At 52.9% G+C, this 25,155-nt stretch overlaps 7 protein-coding genes across 7 annotated transcripts; 4 read left to right on the top strand and 3 right to left on the bottom strand.

Annotated features, from left to right (window-relative positions):
- Positions 1-418: 418 nt before the first annotated feature.
- On the bottom strand, positions 419-2,416 carry BO79DRAFT_210251 (EVE domain-containing protein). The gene is made up of 7 exons (XM_025682763.1): positions 2,298-2,416; positions 1,907-2,193; positions 1,531-1,666; positions 1,149-1,394; positions 1,075-1,092; positions 903-1,019; positions 419-834 (listed from the first exon to the last, which is right to left on the bottom strand). The coding sequence occupies exons 2-7, from the start codon at positions 1,982-1,984 to the stop codon at positions 515-517; spliced, it is 915 nt and encodes a 304-aa protein (XP_025537646.1). The 5' UTR covers positions 1,985-2,193; positions 2,298-2,416; the 3' UTR covers positions 419-514.
- A 2,313-nt stretch (positions 2,417-4,729) lies between these two features.
- Positions 4,730-5,964, top strand: BO79DRAFT_210249 (peroxiredoxin). Its single transcript, XM_025682762.1, has 5 exons — positions 4,730-4,842; positions 4,915-5,023; positions 5,105-5,357; positions 5,414-5,666; positions 5,726-5,964. The coding sequence occupies exons 1-5, from the start codon at positions 4,823-4,825 to the stop codon at positions 5,757-5,759; spliced, it is 669 nt and encodes a 222-aa protein (XP_025537645.1). The 5' UTR covers positions 4,730-4,822; the 3' UTR covers positions 5,760-5,964.
- A 2,084-nt stretch (positions 5,965-8,048) lies between these two features.
- On the top strand, positions 8,049-10,506 carry BO79DRAFT_210248 (putative regulatory protein Ral2). Its single transcript, XM_025682761.1, has one exon. The coding sequence runs from the start codon at positions 8,098-8,100 to the stop codon at positions 10,276-10,278; it is 2,181 nt and encodes a 726-aa protein (XP_025537644.1). The 5' UTR covers positions 8,049-8,097; the 3' UTR covers positions 10,279-10,506.
- A 503-nt stretch (positions 10,507-11,009) lies between these two features.
- On the bottom strand, positions 11,010-12,549 carry BO79DRAFT_152803 (F-box domain protein; the record flags this gene model as incomplete). The annotated part of the gene is made up of 2 exons (XM_025678700.1): positions 11,010-12,136; positions 12,195-12,549. 2 exons carry the CDS (start codon positions 12,547-12,549, stop codon positions 11,010-11,012), a joined length of 1,482 nt encoding a protein of 493 aa, XP_025537643.1.
- Positions 12,550-14,013: 1,464 nt separating this feature from the next.
- Positions 14,014-15,675, bottom strand: BO79DRAFT_210246 (putative pantetheine-phosphate adenylyltransferase). Its single transcript, XM_025682760.1, has one exon. It carries the CDS (start codon positions 15,477-15,479, stop codon positions 14,274-14,276), a length of 1,206 nt encoding a protein of 401 aa, XP_025537642.1. The 5' UTR covers positions 15,480-15,675; the 3' UTR covers positions 14,014-14,273.
- A 169-nt stretch (positions 15,676-15,844) lies between these two features.
- BO79DRAFT_198902 (WD repeat protein) lies at positions 15,845-18,554 on the top strand. The gene is made up of 4 exons (XM_025681383.1): positions 15,845-16,883; positions 16,952-17,552; positions 17,616-17,690; positions 17,748-18,554. Exons 1-4 carry the CDS (start codon positions 16,107-16,109, stop codon positions 18,173-18,175), a joined length of 1,881 nt encoding a protein of 626 aa, XP_025537641.1. The 5' UTR covers positions 15,845-16,106; the 3' UTR covers positions 18,176-18,554.
- A 518-nt stretch (positions 18,555-19,072) lies between these two features.
- On the top strand, positions 19,073-21,999 carry triA (putative mRNA capping nucleoside-triphosphatase). The gene is made up of 3 exons (XM_025681382.1): positions 19,073-20,944; positions 20,996-21,445; positions 21,517-21,999. Exons 1-3 carry the CDS (start codon positions 19,289-19,291, stop codon positions 21,685-21,687), a joined length of 2,277 nt encoding a protein of 758 aa, XP_025537640.1. The 5' UTR covers positions 19,073-19,288; the 3' UTR covers positions 21,688-21,999.
- Positions 22,000-25,155: the final 3,156 nt, after the last annotated feature.

Below are 25,155 nucleotides of genomic sequence, written 5' to 3'. Positions count from 1 at the left end.
TGATTCTTCCGGGTCTTCCATTATAATCGCTTTCTCCAAGACCTCGCCACAACCCATCGCTTCTCCGATTGCTCCATAATTGATTGCATTCTTCGCTAACCCTCGGAAGCTTTGGGAGGGGTTTCTGCCGCCACCAGTGATAGATGATTTTTGATCTGTCGCAGAACAGAGATTCGTCAAGAATCACAAACTTATTATCGTCTCAACAGCCACCCATGTTCTTTACCGGTCTAGAAGGTATCGGCGCTTCTCGCTGGGGGATCTGCTAGTCTACAAGGCCTATAACGCGTCAACTAGTGGCAACATAAATAGAAAGCATCGCCAGTCAGGGCCATGCAGCCATCCCAGAAACTGCCGGGTATAACCCGCCTGCTACGTGATCGACCGCATCATCAGCTGCACCGAAAGAAAAAAATCCCTTGATTGTACATAAAGTAAATGCGCGTGTCGAATTCCCACAAGAGTAAGTTGATCATCCCAAAAGCCCGACAACAAAATGAAATCCCTTTATCCTTTACTCGCTTGATTCAGGCTCCTCGCCCTCGGCGCTGTCATCTTTGGAAGCTTCGGCGTTTGCCTTGGCCTCGTTTTCCTCCGCTACCCCCATGATAAACGCCCATTCTGTGACGCTTACTGGCGTCACACTCAGCCGGGACTGCTTCAGAACCTGCATGTTTTCAAGAGCCCGTACGGACTGTGCATATGATTTGAGATCGTTCAACGTAATCATTTTGTTGAATTTGCGCCGGAACTCAACGTGGACAACCTGCCACTTGGGATCGTCTCGGTTCGACTTCTCGTCGTAGTATGGGTGGGCGGGATCAAAGGCCGACTCTAAATGCGAACGCCATGGGTTAGCTGACCCTGTCTTGTCCAGTAAGGGCTAATGTGTTAAGACTAACCATCCGGTGAATGCTCCTTGACAATCTCCATGATACCTGCAATGCCTGGGACCTTGCAGTTGGAGTGGTAGAAGAAGGCGAGATCACCCTTCTTCATGTCGCGGATATGTTTTTGTGCTGTTTCGCTTGTGAGCCAGAAGGCTAGCTTGCTACTGCCAATGGCTTCACTTACCAACAGGGTTACGCACACCTACTGGGTGATCAGCAGACAAATCAATCATCCAAAGCCCTATGATGGAAACGTACCGTCCCATGGCTCCGGCTCCTTACGGGCAGCCAAGTCATCAATGGAGAATTTTACATCAACACCTTTCTCCAGTCGCGAATCCGGCTCGGCCTTCATCAACCAGTATGAGCGCCCTTCGAAGGGTGTGGTATCGACCGTCTCTGTTTTCGTTGTTGATGGGGTAGGTTCGGTTCCATTTTCGACCGGGGTCTTCCTTGGCCTGCCCCGTTTGCCTTGCTTGGGGGTGGTAGACTTTGAGGGAGTAGCTAGTGTATGTCAGCAATTTCCGTAGAAAAAATCATACCGAACGCATCATCTATAAAAGAATGGAATGACAAGAGGAACGGTATGGGGTTTGTCCGTAAAAGCATCAGAGATATGGGACGCAAGGAGGGAACTGACGGGCATTCGGATCTTTACGAGGACGGCCACGGCCTCTTTTGGGGCCGTCAGGGCGCTTGGGAGTACTACCCTCAGGATACTTCCTGGGACGGCCCCTCTTTCTCTTTTCGCCGGTAGCCGGTGTGTCGGGCGCGGCCTATGTGAAAAACGAAGAATGATTAGTTTTGTCTGAACATGAAACTCTGGAAAACATAATCGTTTGTTCGTGCATATTGGATGTAACATCGACGCTTCCAATCATTGGGGAAGGGGAGCGAATGACACCGTGATTAGCCAGTGGGCGGCGATCGCGTATTGGACGGGCCGACTGGTCTGGTAGAAGGACGCGCTACCTCGTGGGTAGTATGAATGAACTTGTAGATAGGCAAAGGCTTACCACTCTCTTCGCAGCAGGGGACTCGGCTTCCTCGGCGATTGACGCGCTCTCCGACTTGCGTTTCCTTTGGGGTGCCATGTTTGGTTGGTAGGTTGATGGGGGGATGTTTATCTGTGCGATAAGATCCACGGGAGTTTTGGGGGGGAGGGAAGAGAGAGACGGAACAAAGATCGAATGGACGGTCAGAAAAGGACAAGAGCAGATGAAGACAACAAAGAAATCAGCCAGTCAGGAGCCAGCCAGCGGGGAAGCGCTGGGGGACTTGGGACACGAGGATCCAGACGCGCCTAGAAGTGTGAAAGCCAGCCAGTCAGTCAATCCAGTATAGGAAAGCTTATGAAGGAACCGATGCGGAAATGGGTGTTTGCAAAGGTTAGCAACGGAGACTAACCAAGGTACGGACCAGCTGTCTGTTCCGACAGTCGAAGGGAACGATTAGACACGACAGGACGCGGTTCTAGGCACGCACTGGGCAAGAATCATAACAGGACCGCGATGGGTGAAGCTCTGGTTGCGGACGAGTGGACGGGTCGAGCTTCTCGGGACGCGCGGTGGAGCCCCCTTAGGCGCTCCGCTGGGGTCACGTGGCTGTGCTCGCGGAGATTCAGGTACCCCAAAACTATAAACTGATGATTATTAACTCCGTAGGCGCAGGAACAGGCAGGAGAATAAAACTGCACGCAGCATATCCCCCTGTCATAGTTTGATGGAATTGTGCTACCCGGCCAGTTGGAACGATGCACCCGACTACAGGCAAGCTCGTGCCGTCAATACCAAATCACTGTATGGTTGTAGGCCACTCATGACCATGATTTTGCTTAACTTTCAATCTGTACTACCAGCTACAACACCAACTATTTGGCACTATCTCAATAATAATTCGCTAGTGCCCAAATATACAGCCCCCGCTAGGCTGAAGGCATTTTATATGCGTGTTCAACGCCATGATTGGCTAGTAATCTCGGAAACTCCCATAATCAGGAGTCAGGATACCTTGATTCTCTAGTAGTGTTCTGTCGATTTGATAAGCTGGTCAACAGATAGGTTCAAAGAGATTTCAATTTCCAAGTTGATGGATTCTCTCATAGTGTACTCCATCCACTCTATACTAATCTCTCGGTTTTGCAAGGACTAGGAGCAGGTACCTGTCTCATGTTGCTTCGATCGGCGGAAGGCAGAAAGTATCTCCCATAATTCAAAGATAATATCCGGTTCGTAGTGACTCCAAGAGAAACTTTCTCCCTGTCATCGGACACCCTCACCTTCTTATGAGGGGAGTCGTCGTGAACTGTCCTGCAAGCTCCAGAAGTGATTTCAATGCGGAGAGTACACTTTGAGGAAACTTAGCGTCGCGCAAAGCTACCATTTGGCCAGATATCGCTGCTCGATCTCTTTAAAGAACATATCAGGATCAAAAGGTCATATGTGGGTGGAGAGCCATTGGCATGTTTTGAGAGAGGGGAACTATTTGCCAGACTTGCGCGATATGTTGACCGTTATATGGAGATTGTAAGCGAATTGGTACCCGACCAGGAAAAAAATGATGACTTTTGGTCGAAGGAGAAAACTGATGGTATTCGGTAGGAAATTGCGCCATTGTCACTGATTCAGCCCTGCAGATTTGGTCGCAAATGCCTCCGAACGGATACTTAGTGTACACAGTGAGCATGCCATCCCGGCAATGACTGTAGGGAAGGCCCTCCACACCCAAGCCATAAGAAGTCTTTCTCTTGTTGGAATAAAAATTCAAGTATCAGATAACAGTCACTCGCAATTCCAGACTCCGTGATAGCGTTAAACGGTTGAGTCATGACATTGTTTTTCCCTTTCTAGCTTCGGGGTCAGTAATAAGTTGGGCACCTGGGTTTCCGTCGCCAAAACTTCGCACAGGGGTGAGTGCTGGTAGTTCGATCTTGGTAAGCTCCCAAATAAACTGCTCCGGGTGATTCTAGTGATTATGTATGCGGCGCTATGGGCAAAACTCTTTTCTTCTCATGATGGCGCCCCTTGGCTCGGGCATCACTTACTGTAATGGTAGTGTGTAGGCTGTAGTTGATCAAGTAGTCGCCAGGAGGATGGGTAAGACGACACGCACAATTGCGCCATCATTCAACACCACCATTGGCCCCAAGCGAACACGATTGTCGGCCGAGCCTTTTTCTTGCAAGGTAGTCGGCCGACAGCTCTCGGGTGAGAAGAGGGTTGTAACGCTAGAAAGCGGCAGAGACGAACAAACAGAGTTGGGCACGCAGCAGCCAGTGTGTGGTAGTAGTCATGACATTGATTTGGACGATGATAGAGATAGTAAGTAGTATTAACAGAAACTATCTATAGAAGAAGATTAGAAGAGGAGGATGAACAAGAGGATTGGCCTCGCACGGTTCCTCTCCTCCTACTATAGTTTGGGAACAATGCCGGGACTAGAGGACGGTACATGAGTTAAGGTCGATGGTTCGTGCCCTGGGGAGTCCAATCTCGCCATGGGATTCTGGTTGAATCTCCCCAAAAACATCCCGGACGGGGGAGGGGCATTTCCCAATGCGGATGACGCTAAACATCCCACCTGGAATGAGCTCATGTGGGTCCAATCAGAGCTGTTCTGCCCCCTGGGCGGTGGCAGATTGCGTGATCAAGATCGCCCTCCCAGCGGCTGTCATTCGTTGGAGGGGCATCCAAGCTGTGGTTCTGGTTCAATGTGGATGGTCTCCCCCCTCTGCCTCGTAGCTCCATCCCCGTTCCATTCACGGGCTCCTCGTCTCCTGGTTCCCCGACCTCGGGCCTCATCGGGGGTATATTTAGAACTCCCAACTTCCTCCGTTGCATTCATCTTCTCCTGCTTCCTACTCATCTTTCTTTCCTTACCTATCTAATCAAAAAGTTCATACCCACCCCTCTACACCTCCCCTCACTTTCACAATGGCCCAGGAACGTGCTCCGTAAGTGCTATCCAACACGATGTGACTGTATCCCCTCACTCGGGCCAATTCTGACATGCCACCTTCTCACAGTCTCCGTCTCGGCTCCGTTGCCCCCAACTTCGAGGCCGACTCCTCCAACGGCCCTATCTCTTTCCACGACTTCATTGGCGACAGCTGGGCTATCCTGTTCTCCCACCCCGTTAGTTCTCTCCCTGCACCGTTCTGGATACCATGATGAAGCCAAGATACAGCTGAGCTAACAATTCTGCAATTGGCATAGGATGACTTCACTCCCATTTGCACCACTGAGCTCGGTGCTTTCGCCAAGCTCGAGCCCGAGTTCACTGCTCGTGGCGTCAAGCTCATCGGTCTGAGCGCCAACGGCACTGAGTCCCACCACGCCTGGATCAAGGATATCGATGAGGTCAACGGCTCGAACCTCAAGTTCCCCATCATCTCCGACCCCGAGCGCAAGGTTGCCTACCTGTACGACATGGTCGACTACCAGGACACCACCAACGTTGACGCCAAGGGTGAGCCATTCATACTCCTAGAGTGACGCCGTGAGGACGCTGCTAACATATTCCAGGCATGGCTCTCACCATCCGTTCCGTCTTCATTATCGACCCCAGCAAGAAGATCCGTCTGATCATGTCCTACCCCGCCTCCACTGGTCGTAACACCGCTGAGGTCCTCCGTGTTGTCGACGCTCTGCAGACCACTGACAAGCACGGTGTCACCTGCCCCATCAACTGGCTCCCTGGTGACGACGTTGTCATCCCCCCTCCCGTCTCCACTGAGGACGCTCAGAAGAAGTTCGGTGACATCCGCATTGTCAAGCCGTAAGTTGTCCAATACACCCGCTTAAAGAGATGTTACGGTCGCTAACGCGATGGACTAGTTACCTTCGCTTCACCTCCCTCAAGAAGGAGTAAATCAAGGCAGAATATGACAATGTCCCGCCGATCCTCGTCAACTCAATCTCATACAGATGGGTGGCGTACCGATCATGATAACTAAAACATGTTGTGACGGGGTTGGTAGAGGGAACGCGGTATGAAAGTTATGGCTATGATGTGTAATAGTTTGATACCTCATGACAAACAAATCGATTAACGATCTCCAAATTATATCCCCAAGACGGGCAGGGTTCGCCTTGGCTAAGAAATAACTGTATCGCATAAAGCTCCTGCATGTTGGGGGCCTCCACGCAGGAACCGTGTCCGCGGTGCTTTGGTTCCTGCATGGCGCACCTTAGAGGATCCTTTCGCTGTCCACACACGGCGACTGGTAGCATGATCAACAGTAGTCTGGCCCCGTTCGAGTGGCGATATGGAGCTGAAGTCCCGTCCTGCATGATGACCCTGGTCGCGAACGGCTGAAAGGCCAGCAGAAGGGCAGAATGCGTTGCCGGTGCCGTGCCTCGAATGAAAGCCCGTAAACACCCCGAGAATGCATAATAGGGAAAATATACTGCTAAATAGGATGTGAGCATACAAGGAGCAAATATGAGTTATCTGACTGTGTACGATGATCAATCATTCGACAGTCGCTGAGCCTCATAACATTTTTGGTTCATACACAATGGCATGCAGGTTTCAGACTGTCAGATTTTCGTGCTTACTCCTCTTCCTCCCAACCCACTAACTAGTTGTTTTACCAATTTTTCTGGTCAATGTTCACACTGTCATGGGACCGAGGCTCTGGATCGATCACAGGGACCGTAAGACTGTACTTCAAAAGGAGGTGCGTCGTGGTGTCCTTAGTCGTCGATAGATTTTGCCTGCCAAACACAGGATATTCAACTCCGAGAATCAAAGCTGTATTATATGCCTGATATTCGACTAGTACCTGGCCAGAAGAGTGCGACGAGTATTTGAACGCTGGCGGTGCTATCGTGACGGACCTCCAAGTGTGCTATAAATAACAATTCAAACTGGTGAGAGGAACTTCCTTCCCGTTCTGGTTTGACATCATGGTTCTTTCCTCAAAAGGTGCTGATACCTCAACTCTGAAACAGGTTCGCCCCCCTCTCCCCTCCCTTCCACTTTTGAGTTTGACCTGTCAGAGGAATTGACTTTCCCAGGGTTGGGTTGCATATTCTGCAAACCCTCTAACCCTCTCCCTTTTAGACACTGTTCTCCACTGTGATCTGACCCAGTAGTGCCTGGACCGTTTAACGGGTAACCTCCAACTAGTGACAAGGTAGCGAGACCGCCTTGAACCCGCACTTCACTTCCACCAACCCCCGTCTTTCTCCTTTCCCTCAATCGTGTTTCCTCGATCGGGCTTCTTCAGTGACGTGATCGGTGGTTCATCCCTTGCAGCAATTCCCATCCTTCGAGTCAAGAGCCTCTTGGTCCCACCTCCTTGCCTCTTCCCCTCGTCCAGGTTGCGGCAGCGGCGGGGAAAGCCAGCGAGTGCCTCTGACGGATTTCGCCTTTTCCGCCCGCCCCCTGATCTGGTCGCACTACCCCAGTCCGATTTAGACCTCGAAGATCGCCCCAAACCCTTTCGTTTCGCTCTCCTATCGTGCCCGTGCGGCTTCACTTGTCCAAATCCGTGCCTAGTCGTGATATCTGGGTGTGATGATACTCTGTCGAATCGAGATCCCTCTAGCGCCATACCAGAGATAAGTCATTCGAGGGTTGGAAACTGTCGTGATTTTGGAAAGACACCTCTTTGGATTTTTGGATACCCGGACAAAGTGGGTTTTATGAGAGCTCGCTTGGGCGCACGATTGGAAGGACGATAGTTGGTTTCTGTGGAATTGTTTAGGTGGAGGATTCATTTACCGCCAAGATGATGTCCAGAAGCCAGTCGAGCTTGGGCTTCATGGACGCGGGGAGGGATGATGCCTCTGCGTCAGGCGCTCAACCTGGACATCAAGCGCCACCGTCCAACTCGGGTCCCATCAACCTGTCAGGTTTGGTGTGCAATGTGCGCCGAACAACAGGCAGGGAACCGCATCCGTTGGTCGGGGCCACCACGACTATCCTGGGCGATAAGCTTTACGTGTTCGGTGGTCGTGTCCTGTCTAAAAGTCGCCCGCAATTGACGTCGGACATATACGAGCTGGACTTGATCCGGCGTCACTGGACGAAGATTGAGACCACCGGCGACATCCCCCGTCCGCGGTACTTCCACAGTGTCTGCGCTCTGGGTGATCATAAGTTGGTGTGCTATGGCGGCATGTCGCCTGCACTGAACGTGTCAAAGGAGCCCGCCAGTAATGGCTCAGGTGGACAGGAAGCACAGCCAGAAGTGGTGGTCATGTCTGATATTCACATTTTCGATGTACCATCTCGGACGTGGACCCGTGTTCCTGCCACAGACTCGCCTCAGGGACGTTATGCACACTGCGCGACCATTTTGCCTTCAAGCGCCCATTTCACCTCCGCCACTGCTCCACTTTCGGCAATTCACCACAACCCCGCGTCGTCAAATCCGCACCAGGGATCGATCGGGGTGGATATCGACGGATTTGGAGGTGCGGAAATGGTGGTTGTAGGAGGGCAAGATAGCTCCAACCACTATATCGAACAGATTAGCGTGTTTAACCTACGTAGCCTGAAGTGGACCAGTACCACTCACCTGGGGCGAAGCTGCGGTGCCTATCGGAGTGTGGTTGCTCCCTTGGTAGGCATGAATGTTTCCGACATCGGGTCTGCCGCAGACGATGGTGAGGCGCAGGAGCCATTAGAAGATTCGCAGGTCGAGGGCTGTCCCATGTTGGTCTATTCTAACTACAACTTCTTGGATGTGAAGCTGGAGCTTCAGGTGCGCCTCCCCGATGGTCGCCTGATCGAGAAGCCCATGCAGAGCCAGGCGTCGCCTCCTGGCTTGAGGTTCCCCAACGGAGGGGTCATCAACGGCCATTTCGTCGTGAGCGGAACCTACCTGACTTCGTCGAAGCAAGAATACGCGCTCTGGGCCCTCGACCTGAGAACCCTCACCTGGGGTCGCATTGATGCCGGCGGCTCTGTGTTCGGACATGGCAGCTGGAACCGTGGAATTCTGTGGCCGAGAAGGAACACCTTTGTTATTCTGGGTCACCGGAAGCGCAGCTTGGTCGAGGACTACAACCATCGTCGCATCAACTTCTCCCACGTGTGCATGGTCGAGCTGGAAGCGTTTGGGCTCTACAACAATGCGTGCCGGACCACGCCCACATCGGGGTACATCTCATACAGCGCCCCGGCAGTCCCTGCATCAATGCAGCACAAATTAACCAAATTAACCTCGGGCGGACGGCCGTTTACCTCCGCGTCCGACGAACTAGGCAGACTCGCCCAGTCGCTGCCTGAAATGGCCGATATGGAACTACAGGCGGTTGGAGGCGAGCGCATCCCTGTGAACTCACGCATCCTGACTCGCAGATGGGGCCCTTACTTTATCCAGCTTCTGCGCGAGTCCTGTGATAGCGGGATCGCCGAGACTGCAACATTACGTCCAGCGGTTGCCATGTATCCCAGTCGCAATTCGAGCATCACAATCACCCCGTCACTGGGGCAAAACAGCAATTATTCCAATTCCAGCACCCTTGTCAGCAACCGCTCAGTCACCTCAAAGTCCTTGTTAGCGAACCTTGAGATACCCTCTGCGCATAGCCTTTCCCCTACCTCTCGTCCTCGTGTGCTTTACCTCCCCCATACCGTCCTCACTCTTCAAGTCCTCGTCTACTATTTCTACACCTCGTCTCTCCCCCCCGCCGGCTCACCCCTCTGTACTCCGCAAATCCTCTGCTCCCTCCTCCAACTCGCCCGCCCCTACCAGGTCGACGGCCTCCTCGAAGCCACCGTCGAGCGCCTCCACCAAGTTCTCGACGGAAGAAACGCCGCTGCCGTCTTCAACGCCGCTGCAATGGCCGCCGGCGGTGGCCGAGGCACCGGCTTTACAAGTGGCCCCGGCGGCACCCTGGAAGCGCTGAACGGTGCCCACGCCGGCAACGAATCCTCCTCCGGTACCGGAACCACCACCTCACAGAGCCACCTCACCTCCGATTCCTCCGACACCGAACACGGCACCTCCGCCCTCTCCGTGGCCAGCAGCGCCAGCGGCGTGATGGGCTCACGCGGCATCCCCCTTCGCATTAACACCAACATCTTCAGCCGCCGGCACCGCAGCAACGCCGGCGTAGACCGCGACCGCGAAGACTCTATGAGCAATGCCAGTATTTCCACCTCCGCCTCCACCAACACCAGCTTCGACCACTCCGACTCCGAAATGGGCGGCGACCCCACCCGTCCGTCCCACCACCGCCGCAACACGGACGCAGAACTCCGTCCCGAACGCGAGATCTGGACTGGCGACCTCAGCAGCGTCATCGGTCTTCAGAAGCGCGGTCTCCGCGGTCTCATGGAAGGTCGTCGCCTCCGGGAACGCAATACCAAACCTGCTGGCGCAGCGGATCATGTTGCAACTGCTGCTGCTGCTCCACCGCCTGGTGCGTAGATATCTCAAAGCCACATACATACATTCATGTACAGTTTCAGTCGCGGGTAGGGGAAGGAACAGGAAGGAGAAAGAGGGGAAGAGGGAAAGGGAGAATAATGATGAACGATGAACGATGATGTGTTATATTGCATTGATCATTGGGATCCTCTGTCATTTCTATTCATCTTGTCTATCTATCTAGTCACACTTACTACAACCACATACTACCATTTTTACTGCAGGAAGGGGAGGCAAGGTGGTTGATGATTTGTCTTTCCACCTATCTATCTATTTATCTATCATCTACTCAATACATAGATTTCTTTTCTCTTCCTTTGATTCAACTCTATCTTTGAGCCCATCAATCCTTTCTTGGTATACCTCCCGTTAATTGATAATTCCCCCGTGTCTTTCTAACATTCTATTTATTCTATCTTCGCATAACTCTTAACTAGTGTTTTGAATGCTTACTCATGTGTATTTGTGGGTTGTAAATGTTCGTTTTCATGCTTACTATTCTTTTTTATCAGGTGGTATCATTACGAATACAACGCTACCATAATACTCTGTAGTAAGGTCTTCTGCTCATTCAGACTCTTGTGGTTAACTAGTATACGAGCGAGCGCGGCATACATACTTGCTTAGGAACCGGATATACGGCTAGAATGCGACTAATGTTTCCATATCCCTTCAGAGAAACCAACTGAAATTAACATATGCAAAATGAACAAATTCGTAACGACATGACATTAAACCCTTCTGTGGACATTACTTCGTTGACTGGACAAAACCCATGCTTCCCACAGTAACCTCTGGTCGTGGCTTACGCTCTCTCCATTGTCTCCTAATACGTCGGACGTGTGTCCGCGCAGTTGTTCAAGCGTGGCATCGGAAAAGGAGCGGCGGGTTTTTCCTGGTGGGCTACTGTTTGAGTAGCCCATGTTGAGGAAGGCCTTGTGCGGGGCCATGTCGGGCGTGGGTTGTACGACGATGGCAAGTGTCGGCGTTTGAGAACTGCCGGCACCGGGTCCGGCAGCGTCAGCGTGGTGGTGGGCATTGGTGTTGGCGTCGAAATGGCTGGTGTAGTCGATTCCACGCAGGTCTATGCGTTCAAGGAGGTCCATTTCGTCATGTAAGACGCTAAGAACGTCGCGCCATCGTCCACCAGGGCGGAGATAGACGTTGGCTAGTCGGACGTTGCGAAGCTGGCGCCTGTGCCGACGTATGAAGGCGATGATTTCTTCCGAGCCGAGGCGCCAGCCTTGGATACTGAGGGTCCGGAGTCTCTTCCACTGGACGTGGTGGAAAATTTGCTCTAACGCGAGGTCCAGTGGCGCATTGGTAGGGAAGCCTAAATGAATGGTTGTGAGATTTTTGGCAGCTAGGAAGAAGTCATGGAAGACGTTGGACAGCGTCTCCATGTATGTGGATAGCTTGGCTGCGGAGTGAAAAGTGACATCCAAGCTCGCCAGTCGTGCGCCCAGTGCGGAGAGGCTGGTGGATGGAGCTTGCAGCAATCTCACGGTTGCTTCCGGGCTGATCTGCGGCCCGACAAACCTCACTGAGTTACAGTTTGACTCTAGTAACGAGATGCTCAGGCTGGTGACAGCTCTGGTGCAGGCGGGTTCCCAGTCCAGACGCGTTGTTCTTCCCAACGAGCGCTCGCGTATGTGGTCTAGCAATTGTTCGTCTGCTCCGTCTTGCAACCGGAGGAGTTTGACCTGTTGTAGGGAAGAAAAAGCTGCTATCGCCCGTCGCAATAAACGGAGATCAAGGTTTGAATCGAGTATGTATTTTTGATCATCGAGCCGACGCCGGTGGATGGACGAAACGGGAAGGTTATCTACATCGACTCCATCCAGGATGTGGGACCAACCTATATGATCATCAGCTTCATGCGCGCAACATCCCGGGCGGGTCTGCAGAGACGGTACCGCTTCCTTGGTAGAAGGGTCGCACCATGTACGTGAAATATCTGACATGACAGGCTAGCTGCATGTTCAGAAGGTCCTCCAATCTTCGGAATTCGTCGGATGAAAACCGGAGTACAAAACTGGTGAATTTCCGGGGTGTACCGATGCGCTTGAATCTTCTGCAGACGAGTCTGAATCGATCCAACTCGGACTTTTCACCGAAGGCATGAGCCGTGCCATTGTCGGAGTCGCGAGACGAGCCATGCGGAGTTGTCGGGGAGGGCTCGGGAGATAGATTGTCTGAACCCAAAAGGTACGAAAGTATATCACTGATCAACTCGTCTGCCAAGTCTTCAATGTTTCGAGGTCTCTCCATGGTTTTCGCACAGCGAAGCAGCCGCGTGGTCGGCTGCTATGGTCACTCGCACCAACATGGAAACCAGCCCAGGTACGAGAGGGGTATGGCAAACAACGATGCGCCAGGTCGGAGGTTCAGGAAGAAAGAGAAGAGCAGGAAGGGACTGACCCTAATTATATGGACAGGGAATCGACGAGAGAATAAGCAAAGAGTGACAGCAGACAGCCGGGAGGTTTTTAAAGGATCATGACCACAAAAAAATAAAATGAGGCGCAAAAAGTTCGAAAAAGAAAAAAAAGGAGAGCAGAAAAAGAAATTAAGAGTTGGAGAAAGGAAGGACGAAAGTGACACATCCCCTCTCACACTCCCAGCACATTCTCTATCGACTGCAGAGTAGACGGCGGGCCACAGGTAGAGCGCTTGCAGCAAGTGAACCTGTCTGACAAGATTTAGAGCGTCCCACCGCGACAATCCCTAATCCCGTCATTCGAGTCGACTGGGGGGGGGTTTTACCTCCGGGTATCTCGCCAGGACCATCAGAAGACGCCCCAGTTTGATCAGACGACAGGATATTGGCTGAGAGAGCTGGCACACAGGGGTCACATGATCGAAACAGCATGCGGATATCCAGCGCGAACCTGCAGGAGGGAATCTAGTAGGAAACAAAAGTGACGGAGAGGATTGGTAGGGAAGGACGACGACAGCTGGCTGGACCGGGGATAAGGGAAGGAGGAGATGGGAGGGAGGGAGGGGAGTGGGTAAGAGGGAAAATGATGCGACATGAGAGTCTGTTACGTGCAGACGCCCACCAGAGTTGCAGCAAAAGGAACCCCGCCTGGAAAGAACGCGAATCAATGGCGGCCTGTCATTCCCAAGCCTAAATCGTCCCTGCTTGCGACTGGCGAGTTGCGCACGGCATTTATTCCCTCCTTCTGCCCCATCTCCGTGAGCCTAGCGCATTGGAGCTGCTCCATCAAACCGGGGGGTGCTAGCAGCAGGACTAGTACTTAGCAGCACGGTATCGAGATTGCAGAACTGGATCGGAATCGCCAACAATGGCATTGCGTTGGTCCGGACTGGAAAGCCTCGCGTGGGGATGTTGTGAGGGAAAGGATCATCAGCCCCTAAAACACTCTGGGCCAGTAGCCCCCGAGTCCAGGGCGCAATCCCAAACGCCGGGGAGATAAGATGGTTGGTGGTCTGTTCTCTCTTCTCTCTTTTTCCTCTCTGAACAAAGAAAATAACTCATTCTGAACCCTTCTCAGGGGTAATTTGTGTTTAGCAAATCAAACAAAGAGAATGATAATTCAAGAAAACAGGCCATTCAAAAATTTCCCCGGAAATTAGAAAGGAGCAAAAATATTAATTGAATGGCGGTTGAAGAAAGAACGGAAGAAAAAGAAGTAGTAGGAGTCCACCACCACATATTAGTGCGGAGACCGTCTATTTTTACAAACCCCATTTAAAAATATTTGAAGCTCACTCCTTGTTGCGTCACTTCATCAAGAAGCACCATCGCAACTCACAAAAAAATCAATATGATTTAACCCATGATTCGCTTTGTTGTCCCTGGCTGCTGGTGATGCCGGCAATGTATGTACAAGATCGCATCGTGCCCAATCATCCCCATATCTGCACGCCTGCCCTCTGCCGTTTCAGGACAGCTGTCAATGTCTAAATTCTCGAGCTTGACGACTGGTTCGCATAGCTGCCCGCACGCTTTGCCAGTTCACTGCGCTAATTTATTCCGTGGCCATCTCCATCCGACGCCGTCTGATATCAGTGCTGCTTATCTTGGACGCGAAACTCTCGGCATCATCTGTGGGGACTTCGCCTGTATGTAGTACGTCGACTTCAAACACCTCCAGGCTCTCCCAGCCTTTCTTCGCACGCTCCTCATTGACCGCGCCCCCACCTGCACGAGTCTCTTTGGAAACAACAAGAGCACTAATCTCTTCGTCGGTAATGGTAGGGCCAAAAGGATCCGTGATCTGTACCAGCTTGAAGACTAGATCCGGCCGCATTTGCATCTGGATGTACTTGTCATCGGGTCCAGACCCAGACTCTCGTTCAATGCGCGGCGCACTGGTTTCCGGGATACGGAAATCCATGATGGCTGAAAGGAATGACCCGGTACTCATGCATCGCTCATCCCAGCTCTCCAGAAATTCGGCATACTTTTTCTTCGCCAGCAAACCTTCTCCTGTCACCCCGACGGTGATCTTCCGAACTTTACCTGCCTCCACATCCTCAGCAGGCTGCAATACCAACGCCGTAGCCGTGAGCAAGAGCTTGTGCCCAATGTGGAAATGGTCGAAAGTGCCTCCTACAGCCACAGAGTAATGCGTGGTTGATATGTGGTTATCATCCATCACCAGAAGAGATTCTGCAGCCTTCCAATTGGGTGCATTTGGGATTGCGCTCATAGATCCGCCGTTGGGGTCCTTAGACTCAGAATAGAAGCTACTGAAGGCCGTTGCTAGACCCTGACCTACTTGGTTATCCGGGTAGTATATGAAATCCCACAGTCGCCCAGACCGCGCCAACGTCTGCAAGTCAATAATAGGACCATCGCACGGATTGTCCCCGGGAACGGCAGTCTGGACTGAATCGTAGTCGAGTAAGATCACACGGGCATCAATACCGCCAGGACCGTCGAGCTCAATGCCTTGCTCAACACACACAATCCCAATAAGCCTATAGATGCTTTCCAGAAAAGACTGGAGGCTTGAAAATGCCCTAGTGCGCGGCCGACATGAGGGGGATAGAAGGCCTGGAAGGGAGAGCGCAATATCTAGTATGGCCGCGTGATTGGCTCCATTAAGTTCCCGGACAAGCTTGGTGCAGACACCCAACAGAATGGGCTCGTATGCAGCCTTGAACTGATCGAACGATGCCGAAGGGGGTGGCGGCAGCAGAAGCAGGGCCGAAAGTTGATCTGAAGCCATATTGCGGGGAGAAGAGAGGGGAGCTCACGGGTGGTGGAGCTTAGTAGAGAAGAAACACTGCAAGGGTAGAGTTTCAAGGCGATAACGATAGAGTCGAAGAGTTATACAGCGCCGATGTGCCCTTTAATGCGGAATATAAATGTAGAATCCCACCTAGTAATCCGGTGCCAAATATCTTCGTTTTGCAACGCAAGACAAGATCGCTTATCTCAACCCCAACCAACGATGATGATGATGATGGAAGGAGAAGCGCAGGAATTCCCCGCGATATGGGTGGCTGAGTCAGCGGCACGAGACTCCCCTCGGCGGCGCTTTGCTGCCTCATCGCTCCTCCCTTCGACTTTCTCCGTTTCTGCAGGCATTCCTTCCCCTCGTTCGAGCTCGAGGATGTCTCTCTGACTCCTTAATCATCTTTCCCCCGTGATATGATCCAGACCGAGCACATCCCTGGTGCAGTCGGAGCTCCTAGCGCCAATCCCCTCTCCTCCGGATAGTCCTCATACCCTCGTTATCGCCCTACGTCTTCGACTCCCGAACTCAATCCGAGAATCTCATTGAGCTCCAACTGCTGTGCGGTGGGCTGCGCCTTTCATTCTTGAGGTCTCGGGTTGTTCGGCCATCGCTGTCATGTCGAATCCTACACAGCCTTACGACGCTCGGCGGGCGACAAGCTACGGTCGACCTGAGGAGCTCCATATTCCATCGACGGGCCCCAATCTGCAACGACAATCGATGCCTCACGAATACCCCGCCGGTCAAGATAACCATGTCCCTTCCATCAATGTCCACCCATTGGGGTCGCAACCGGGTCAGTATGGTGGTGGTGGAAGCAGCGGCGCGAGCGGAGTACTCCCGGGAGCGCTTCAGCCGGGTAACGTCAACCGTCCACCTGCAGTATCAGTCAACACTGCACCTTCGGCGCTACCAACGCTACCTGAATTGAATACACCAATGCAGCCAACATCACAATCAGGACAACAGCCCCCGTCGGCGCAACAACAACAACAACCGCCCCAGCAGCAGCAGCAGCCAAATGCCCGCGCCAGTATGGTCAACTCTCATGGGCATTCTAGATCCAGCCCAGCGGGGTTTGAGCAGCCAAAATACAGACAGCCAGGCTCTTCTCCTGGCTCTGCATACCCTCCCCATACTCCTCAGGGAACAAAATACTCACCGTTGGGTCTAGCCGACATCCGACCGACAGGGGACCTTTTAGGTGACCCAATCACCAGCTCCGGTATGGCGCCGTTCAACGGGGATAATCCGGTACCTACCAATAGCAATTACATCGCTCCTTGGCCTATATATTCCATGGATTGGTGCAAATGGCCTATCACGGGGAGCTCCAGCTCGTTCGGGGGCAAGATTGCCTTGGGAAGCTACCTAGAGGATAACCACAACTACGTACGCGTACCCCTGCCACCTTGCATTCTTCATATTCGCAACCTCAAAGTTGTGCTAATTTGGAATAGATACAAATTATAGATACCCATTGGACACAACCGGACCCCGATACGCCAGATGCCGCCGCGGGGGAGATTAAGCTCGACTATGTGAAAACCGCAGAGGCCACCCATTCATATCCAGTAACACGGATACTCTGGGAGCCGCCGTCGTCGCAGAAGCAGTCTACCGATCTGTTGGCCACGTCGGGCGATCATTTGCGGTTATGGTCGCTGCCAACGGCGCAACCCGTACCAAGTTCCAATTCCATTACGCGGTCGGCCAGCCAACACGCACCGACAGCGAAACTGTCGCCGCTGGCTTTGCTCTCCAATTCCAAATCCCCCGAGCATACCGCTCCAATCACCTCATTGGACTGGAATACGATCTCCCCCAGTCTGATCATTACCTCGAGTATCGACACCACCTGCACGATCTGGGATATTCCCACCCTTACCGCTAAGACGCAGCTGATTGCACATGACAAAGAGGTGTACGATGTTCGGTTCTGCGCGAATAGCGTGGACGTCTTCGTCAGCTGTGGCGCTGATGGTAGTGTGCGCATGTTTGATCTCCGCAGCCTAGAACATAGCACTATCATCTACGAGCCCACGGAGAAGCATGAGAAGGGTAATGCCAATTTATTTCTTCTTAGAGATCCCTGCATTATACGCTAACGGGTACCTGCTATAGTCCCCACTCCGGGCAATGGAAGTCCTTCTGGACAAGCCCAGCCCGTATGGCCCCCGCCTCTACTACGCATCGCTGGTATGTATCTGGTCGGGCTTGCTGGCAGCCGTTGAAACTGGACGCTAACAGTCATAGCATCACCCCATGATTCCCACCTTCTTGCCACCTTCTCGCAAGATTCCAACATCGTGCGGGTTCTAGACGTCCGACAGCCCGGACAGGCTCTTCTTGAACTGAAAGGTCACGGCTCCTCCATCAACTGCGTTGAGTGGTCGCCCAATCGCCGCGGGGTTCTGGCCTCTGGTGCGGACGATTGCTTCGTACTTCTGTGGGACCTCATCAACCAGCACAATGCGGCTCCTGTGCCCCCCATGCCTCCCGCCCCGCATAATGCGGGCACGCCCGCGACACCCAGTGAGCGTGGCCCGGCCGCCGTATGGCTCTGCGACAACGAAGTGTCGAACATTAGCTGGTCGCCGCAGGGCGGTACCACCCCTGCCGGGCATCCGCGAGACTGGCTCGGGGTCTGCGGTGGACGTGGATTATGGGGTGTGGCACTGTAGCGCCATGGAGAAAAGCACCATTAGACGACTTGTTGTTTCTTTTTCAACTTGCACTACACCATCGTCTCGCGTTGCTGTTGTTTTCTTTTCTTTTCTTTTTTCTGTTGGCTTTACTTTTTCTTTCTCCTTTTGGATTTTGCTGCCACCTTCGGTATCCCCTCACGCTGTAAAGAGATTCTTGGGTTGTTAACTGGCATGGTATGAGTGAACGAATGAAACGAACTAGCGTATAGTCGAATGAGTACCTAGGTGTATGTCAGGGGCACTTGGGTTGTGCCTTTTATCTCGTTTACAAGTGGATATCTTGAACGGGGAGTGGATGAAGCCGGGTATACTTATAGCTACTACTCCCGGTCAATCTATACTATACAACCTGCACCATTGACAGGCACAGTCCAAGGCATGGTAAAAGAACACTCTACAATTCTAATGGTAGAAACAGAGCTTTTCCACGTATCATCTTAATATTCAAATGTATTTGTACACTGAATAAGACGGGAGTGGAGGCAGCGTCGCAATGAGACTCAGAGCGGTGCAACCTTAGGGCGGGAAGGCAGCAGGGAAGGGACTACTAACTAACTATACACTGAATGCTACTTTACTACTTACTACTTTCTACTTACTGATTAAACTTATCGGTGATGTGTCTCTTCCCCATTTCTCGACTGACAGCTAGAATAACCATTTCTCATCCTCATTCCACTGCGCTTCATCTTCCATCACTCTCTTCTCTTCCCCAAAATTCCTTCTTTCTATGGGAGCTCCGAGCCGCCAATCGGCCACCCGCCAATTGCACGCCAGAATACGGTGCCGATCCCGCGACGTGAACTTCTCGACCTTCAATTCAGCTCTCCTCATTCTTCCCTTCTCCTCTTCCTCCTCGACTTCGCCTTCCATCCCGGCTCTTTCGTGCCCTTCACCCTTCCACCCTGCAAATCGCCAACTCACTGGCGATTGCCTCATGCCGTCATTCCTCGCCATTCTCTCGTGACTTCTCCGAGCTTTTTGGCTGGAGTTCAGCTGTCCCCAAGTGATCGTGTGAGGGAGTCTGCAGCTTCCCTCTTTCTTGCTACTCAACACCTTCAGGTTGTCGCTTTCTAGCCAGCTGTCACCATGGACTTGCGCACTATCATGAACACGGAGAGCGCTGGCAACTCCAGCGCTCCCTCCCAACCACATCCGTCGCCATCTCAAGCGCCTCGCGATTCCTCCGACCCCATCTATCCTCCGCGCGACCAGCTGCCATCCTCATCCTCCTATCCGTCAGCCTTTCCCGGCCCTCCGCCGCCGCAACGATCTCACGCATCTCCCGAGCGCTCTTCCTCCTACGGATCTCTTCAATCACCTTACCAATATCGTCCCTCACCGGCCATAATTCCGGGCGCGCCATCCCAACGAGCTCCGACCCCTCCTCCCTACGGTGCCTCCGTCTCGCGTGACTCCTTCGCCGCGTCCGTCGCTTACAATCAACAGCAACAGCAGCAGCAGCAGTCCCCCGTCGCTCAACAACGGTCGCAATCCATCCAGTCTGTTCTAACCCCCTATTCCCATTCCTCCAACTCATTCCATCCCAGGGAAAGTTCCCCGACAGGCGCTGCACAACCTTATCCGTCGCAACATTTCTCCCCTCCGGCACAAGGATCGCTACCGAATACGCCACGAGGGTCTGCTGCTGCTATCTACGCCCACCAATCACCCCAATCTTCTGTTCGTCCTCAATCTTCAGGTCGTGACTCTCTTTCGAATCGAGCTTCCAGTCCGTGGGTGGGCCCGGACGCTGCCGCTGCCGCCATGCACGTGTCGCCCTCCACCGCGGCGCGGTCATCGCGAGCAGAATCAAGAACACTAGACCAAACTCCGCGCAAACACAGTTCCACCTCAGAAAGAAGGGAGTCAGACGAAAGTGTGAGCCCGAGAACTACCTTCCTCCCAGGGGCTCGTTCCGAGGCAAGTACGGCACGTCCCGACCAGACCGCTTTATCGCAGCCAGAACACGTTGAGAATGGAACTATAATCAAGGAGGGCCAATCTACGAACCCCAGTCTTCCCACACATCAGCAACACATCAACAGTTCACCCTCGTCGAGAATGTCCATCACAAAGGAATCGTCTGTGGAGGATTCGGCGCCCCAGTGGGCCCAAAAAGCTAGAGTGGCTTCAGACCCGAAAATCACGTCGAGCCCGCAACAGCCCAAGCGAAAACGGCGAAGGCTCAACGAACCGCCTATCTACGCCCAAAGATGTGCTCGCTCGAAAGGAAGATGTCCCCCAATCCCAAAGCCACACCCGCCTATTCCCAAACACGCGAGAGACTCGCCAGCAAACCCCTGGATCGTGCGCCAACGCGCCGTGTCCTCCGCGCAGGGAGTTGTGGCTGCTGCGGTTGCTCCTCCTGTCAAAGTAAAAGGGGAATCCACGCCCGTGAATGGACCTTCGACGCCGACGCCGCAGCGGCCATCCGAACCTCCACAGGTCGGTAGCTTGGGGCCATGGGAACCGTCTATCACGGGGTTTATCCCGCACGAGGAGGTCACCAAAATCGTCGCCGATTTCCTTTTCCAACACGTCGTGCTCCGAAATGACGCCATTGCAGCCCCTGCTGGGGCGGCTGCTGCCGGTCAAATGCCTATCATTGAGGTGGAAGCTAAACTGGGTCAGCTCATCGACATGGATCGCGGGGAGCGAATGGTTCTGCCAATCTTGACTGAGACTGTTGTAAACAAGGATAACCCGCGCTTCAGGACTGCGTTTGAAAGCACTATGACTGTGGTAAGTAACCATGCATGTTTCTATATGTATTAACCAGCTAACGCTGCAAAGGCGCAACACCGAGCAATGAATAATTTCCTCAACGAAGCGGTCAAGATGTCCATGCCCCAATCAAATCAAGGTCGCATCCCACTTTCATACGCGCACAAGAAGGAGAGGGATACATTCTACGAAGTCTCTCCCAACGAGCTTCCGCCAGTCATCCGACAGAACCTCAATCCGCGTCATAAACCCAAGGTGCGTGTAACCGTCGATCAGCGAACGGGCGAAGTCCTCGCAAAGATCGTCAAATGCCGCATCGCCGACCTCGACGTACACAGCCCACGCACTTGTGTCGACTGGCGAATCAGCGTCAACCTCGAAATGAGCTACGACGGCGATGTCAGTAACCTGCCCGTCGCCGACGGAAGGGGTGGTCGTGGCGGCGACCGGAACAAGGATCGTATGAGTTATCGACATCTAGCATACCAGATCGATCTAACCCAGGTTGCGAAATCAGAGGTAAGAATCCCTTAACAAATTTTCACCCCCCAAAAAGAAGCAAAGACATGCTAACATTTCCCTCCCTCCAGCCCCCAGTCAAAGGCGAATTCGAACACGAACTCGAAGTCGAAATCTCCGCCGCCGAAATCCGCCGCCAAGGCCAAATGGCTATGACAGGAGATCCCAAAAACCAGTATGAAGAACTGATCAAGGGTTTCGTGGATAATGTCCGTGTTCTAGCACGAGCCGTACCGCCATAGTTTTACCTTCATTTATCTCTATCCACTTTTTTTCTTATTCCATCTTCCCAAGAAACTCTTTTTTTATCTTCTCGCACATAACACGGATACACAAAATTGGACGACGGGATCGCATGCAATAACAACTATTTAACTATTCTATGGTCGATGAGATGCTTATGTATGTTTGTGATTTTATTCATTGATTAGATCTCTAGAGGATTGCGTTAAGTTGTTTCTGCAATCCCTCTCTGTTTTACTATGTATTTTTATTTTGAAGTCTCAAAAGCAAGGCAAGAAGGAATGAATGCAAGCAAGCAAGCAAGCGGAAAGGATACGTTCATGTGATATTTTTTTCATTCTTTTTTTTTCTTTAATTCTGTGACGTAGATCTCTTTATCTTGCTTCACCCTCTCAGGATGTTTGTCACGTGGGTTCTCACTGTGGAAAATGTAATTGATGGATTGTAGTGATAAGTAGATGATACACATAATACAGTAATGAAAAGATAAAAATCTGTCCACCGAAACAACCATGCTTCTCGCACCCGGATGATATGATATGAAATGATATGATGTGATTAGAACGTAAGAAGCACAAAACAGAGAAAAAGAGAAAATTGATACGCCCGCATTTTGTCTATTTTCACATATTCATTTCAAAATCTCTGCCTCTGTCCTCAAGGACTAGGTGTCCCCTCTTCATACCGCGGTCCACCATCGTCACCATCTCCGTATGCACCTGCGCCTGGGGTCGCGGCAGAGCCGCCCAGAGCTGGTGTGGGAGCATCATATGGACGACTACCGCCAGCGTTATCGAAAGCTGCTGGCGTAGGTGCGTCGTAGGCTCTCTTGTCGCCGGGAGTGGGCGCGTTGAAGGCACCCGGGGTCGGGGCACTATCTGCCCAAGCACCGGGCGTGGGTGCGGAAACACCAGGGGTAGGTGCGCTTCCGTAGGCACCGGGGGTAGGAGCAGAGTAGCCTCCAGGGGTTGGGGCATCGTAGCCACGGTCCTTGGTGCCGTTGCTGGCGGTGGCTCCGCCCCAGGCAGGAGTGCGGTTACCGGCGTTGGAGGAGCCCCAAGCGGGGGTTCGGGAGCCAGCGGCGAAAGCATCGAAGTCACTGTTGCCGGAGCCAACGTAGGGAGTGCGAGCTCCAGCGTTCCAGGCGGGCGTACGCGAGCCAAAGCCTCCGTAGGCGGTTTGACTGCCATCGTAGGGGTTGGAGGTTCGAGAGCCGTCTTGCTTCCAGGCTGGGGTGCGGGAACCGCCCACGCCGGCCCAAGCGGGTGCTGAAGATGAGGTTAGCACGATGAAACGGTGTACTGGTATAGAAAGAGATGCTCACTTCTCGACGACGATGGACCGCCCCAAGCTGGTGTCCGGGACGAATCTCCAGCTCCCATTGGGGTACGACCGCCTTGCCAGGCAGAGGGAGGTCCTCCAGATCCTCCATGCGGCACGCGCGGTCCTCCGCGGCCACGGCCCATGTCTATCGTCTGTCCTGTGACAGGATCCTTGACGACGAGGATGTCCTTGGGAATGGAGATCAACTTGTTTTTAGAGTGCAGCTCCACACGAGCCTGCACATCTGTAGAGTCCTTGACGATACCAACAAGACCCTTGAAAGGCCCTTTGCGAACCATGACCGTCTTACCGATCATTCTGTCACGCCCAAAGCTCTTTTGGGGAGGACCCATCATACCACCAGGCATGCCGTTCCTCATCAAAGCCGGGTTCATCTTTGTGAGATCAGGTCCGGTAGATCTGCCGCCCTTGGCCGAGACGGTAACTACATTGGTGGTGCGGACGACCACGATACCAGAGTTCTCGGCTTGCGCTTTGTTATGCAAGAACAGGAAAGAACGGTGAATGTGGAGAATCACGCCGTTTCTCTGTTCGCCGTAGACCTCTCGAACCGTATCTCCATGGCGAATCTCTGCGCCATTGCGATCCGTAGCCACAGCGTCTTTGCGAGGAGTGATCTTGTTCGCAACTTGTGTGGGAAGAATCGTCCGGATAGAGCCGTTCTGGTCCAGCACCCGCAGCGACTCTCTGTCAACCTTGACGATACAAGCAACGGTGGCAGCACTGCATGAGTTAGAAAATGGTGTCCATGGCAGCGGGAGAAGGGAACTTACTCTAATTGCACTAAGTCATGAACGTCGAACATGCCCAGTTTTCCATCAACACCAGTCTCAGCGGATAGTCGGAGATCTTTGCTGAAGACTGTGATTTCTTGCATGCTCATGTCGCTAAGTAATGTCACTGTGTCGTCCTTGACCTGTACAACCATACCCAGCTCATCCTGGTATCTGCTGCCACCGATAACCTTGACATGGTCACCCTCTCTGAAACGCTTGCGAAGGGACTTGACAGGCGCATCGATTGTCTGCCCAGCCAGATCGCCCTCCGTAACCAGCAGAGTCACGATGTCTCCTCGAGTAGAACTTGTGCGACCGATCAAGCCCTGTTGTTCACCTCGGAACACTTCCACCGGGTCGCCGGGAAGGTAGGAGTCTTCAGCAGCGGAGTTCTTGAGCGTCTCGGCCAAGGAAGCCAGATCCAAGTTCGAGGTGCCATCCTCGGAGCCGCGAGCAAACATGGTGACTTCCTCGAGTCGAGGGTTGACATTCTTTGTGATAAGATGTTGAACCTTCAAGTCCTTAATCAAGAAGCCATCCACATATGTTTCGCCGAGATAGTTCCATGACTTTCCACCCAAACCAGACGTGGCAGACAGGTACTTTGCATGCTTCTTCTTGGCTTCAGCTTCACTGAACGCACGCTGGGGAGGCCGTGCCACTGCTGGGTTCATGCCAGGGCGCTTCCTCTTCGGATCGGCAATAGGGGCACCGATATCCTCGTTCATGCCGTAATCCAACCGCGGAATCAGTCTCACAGTCACTGCCAAGCCGTTCGTTTCGACTTCCTCGATCTGCGCCAGATCGCCCTGGTATTTACCACGCTTGATACGAACCCAGCCACCAGGCATGAGCTCTTCGGACTTCTGTACTCGAAGGAGGTCGGGCATCTCTCTCACTGGGACCAGGATCATCTTCGTCCTCGGATACACATTGGTCATGTCCTGTAGTGCATCCATGACATCGGCCTGCCTGCGCGCCTCAACATAGATATAACCGGCCATAGCACCTCCACGTTCGAAAGCCGACATGATCTTGATGGGGTTTCGAGATCCCGGAGGCCGCTCTTCAATGCGCTTCTGGATTGAGAACACAACTTCACGTTCCTTACCGGCCTTGCAGCGAACACCCCAGATGCTAGGGTCGTCCACACTAGGAAGAAGCAGTCGCTTGGGAACAACCACTGCGTCAGTAGCCGCGGCGCGGTTCCGTCCATAGCGCTCCTTGAGCATCTGGGCCTGCTTCTCCGCATCCATGCTAGCTGCCAGTTCACGCTGACGATCAAGCTGTCTGTGTCGGCGGTCGTCCGTTTCAGCACCAACAGGCAGGGCGTCCATATCATCCGGG

Source organism: Aspergillus costaricaensis (genome assembly GCF_003184835.1).
Source record: "Aspergillus costaricaensis CBS 115574 unplaced genomic scaffold BO79scaffold_24, whole genome shotgun sequence".
NCBI classification, from domain to species: Eukaryota; Fungi; Ascomycota; class Eurotiomycetes; order Eurotiales; family Aspergillaceae; genus Aspergillus; species Aspergillus costaricensis.
This window is presented reverse-complemented; position numbering and strand designations above follow the sequence as displayed.

What these genes read in the sequence shown, in the direction of transcription:
- BO79DRAFT_198902 (XM_025681383.1), top strand. Translation starts at nt 16,107, where the DNA reads ATGTCGAATCCTACACAGCCTTACGACGCTCGGCGGGCGACAAGCTAC. An exon ending in TAGAGGATAACCACAACTAC is followed by an intron (nt 16,884 to 16,951) that starts GTACGCGTACCC and finishes AATTTGGAATAG; the next exon opens with ATACAAATTATAGATACCCA. An exon ending in CACGGAGAAGCATGAGAAGG is followed by an intron (nt 17,553 to 17,615) that starts GTAATGCCAATT and finishes TACCTGCTATAG; the next exon opens with TCCCCACTCCGGGCAATGGA.
- triA (XM_025681382.1), top strand. Translation starts at nt 19,289, where the DNA reads ATGGACTTGCGCACTATCATGAACACGGAGAGCGCTGGCAACTCCAGC. An exon ending in TTGAAAGCACTATGACTGTG is followed by an intron (nt 20,945 to 20,995) that starts GTAAGTAACCAT and finishes AACGCTGCAAAG; the next exon opens with GCGCAACACCGAGCAATGAA. An exon ending in CCCAGGTTGCGAAATCAGAG is followed by an intron (nt 21,446 to 21,516) that starts GTAAGAATCCCT and finishes CCCTCCCTCCAG; the next exon opens with CCCCCAGTCAAAGGCGAATT.
- BO79DRAFT_210246 (XM_025682760.1), bottom strand. Translation starts at nt 15,479, where the DNA reads ATGGCTTCAGATCAACTTTCGGCCCTGCTTCTGCTGCCGCCACCCCCT.
- BO79DRAFT_210248 (XM_025682761.1), top strand. Translation starts at nt 8,098, where the DNA reads ATGTCTGATATTCACATTTTCGATGTACCATCTCGGACGTGGACCCGT.
- BO79DRAFT_210249 (XM_025682762.1), top strand. Translation starts at nt 4,823, where the DNA reads ATGGCCCAGGAACGTGCTCC. An exon ending in ATGGCCCAGGAACGTGCTCC is followed by an intron (nt 4,843 to 4,914) that starts GTAAGTGCTATC and finishes ACCTTCTCACAG; the next exon opens with TCTCCGTCTCGGCTCCGTTG. An exon ending in CACCAACGTTGACGCCAAGG is followed by an intron (nt 5,358 to 5,413) that starts GTGAGCCATTCA and finishes AACATATTCCAG; the next exon opens with GCATGGCTCTCACCATCCGT.
- BO79DRAFT_210251 (XM_025682763.1), bottom strand. Translation starts at nt 1,984, where the DNA reads ATGGCACCCCAAAGGAAACGCAAGTCGGAGAGCGCGTCAATCGCCGAG. An exon ending in TCGTAAAGATCCGAATGCCC is followed by an intron (nt 1,395 to 1,530) that starts GTCAGTTCCCTC and finishes GACATACACTAG; the next exon opens with CTACTCCCTCAAAGTCTACC. An exon ending in CAAGGAGCATTCACCGGATG is followed by an intron (nt 835 to 902) that starts GTTAGTCTTAAC and finishes GTTCGCATTTAG; the next exon opens with AGTCGGCCTTTGATCCCGCC.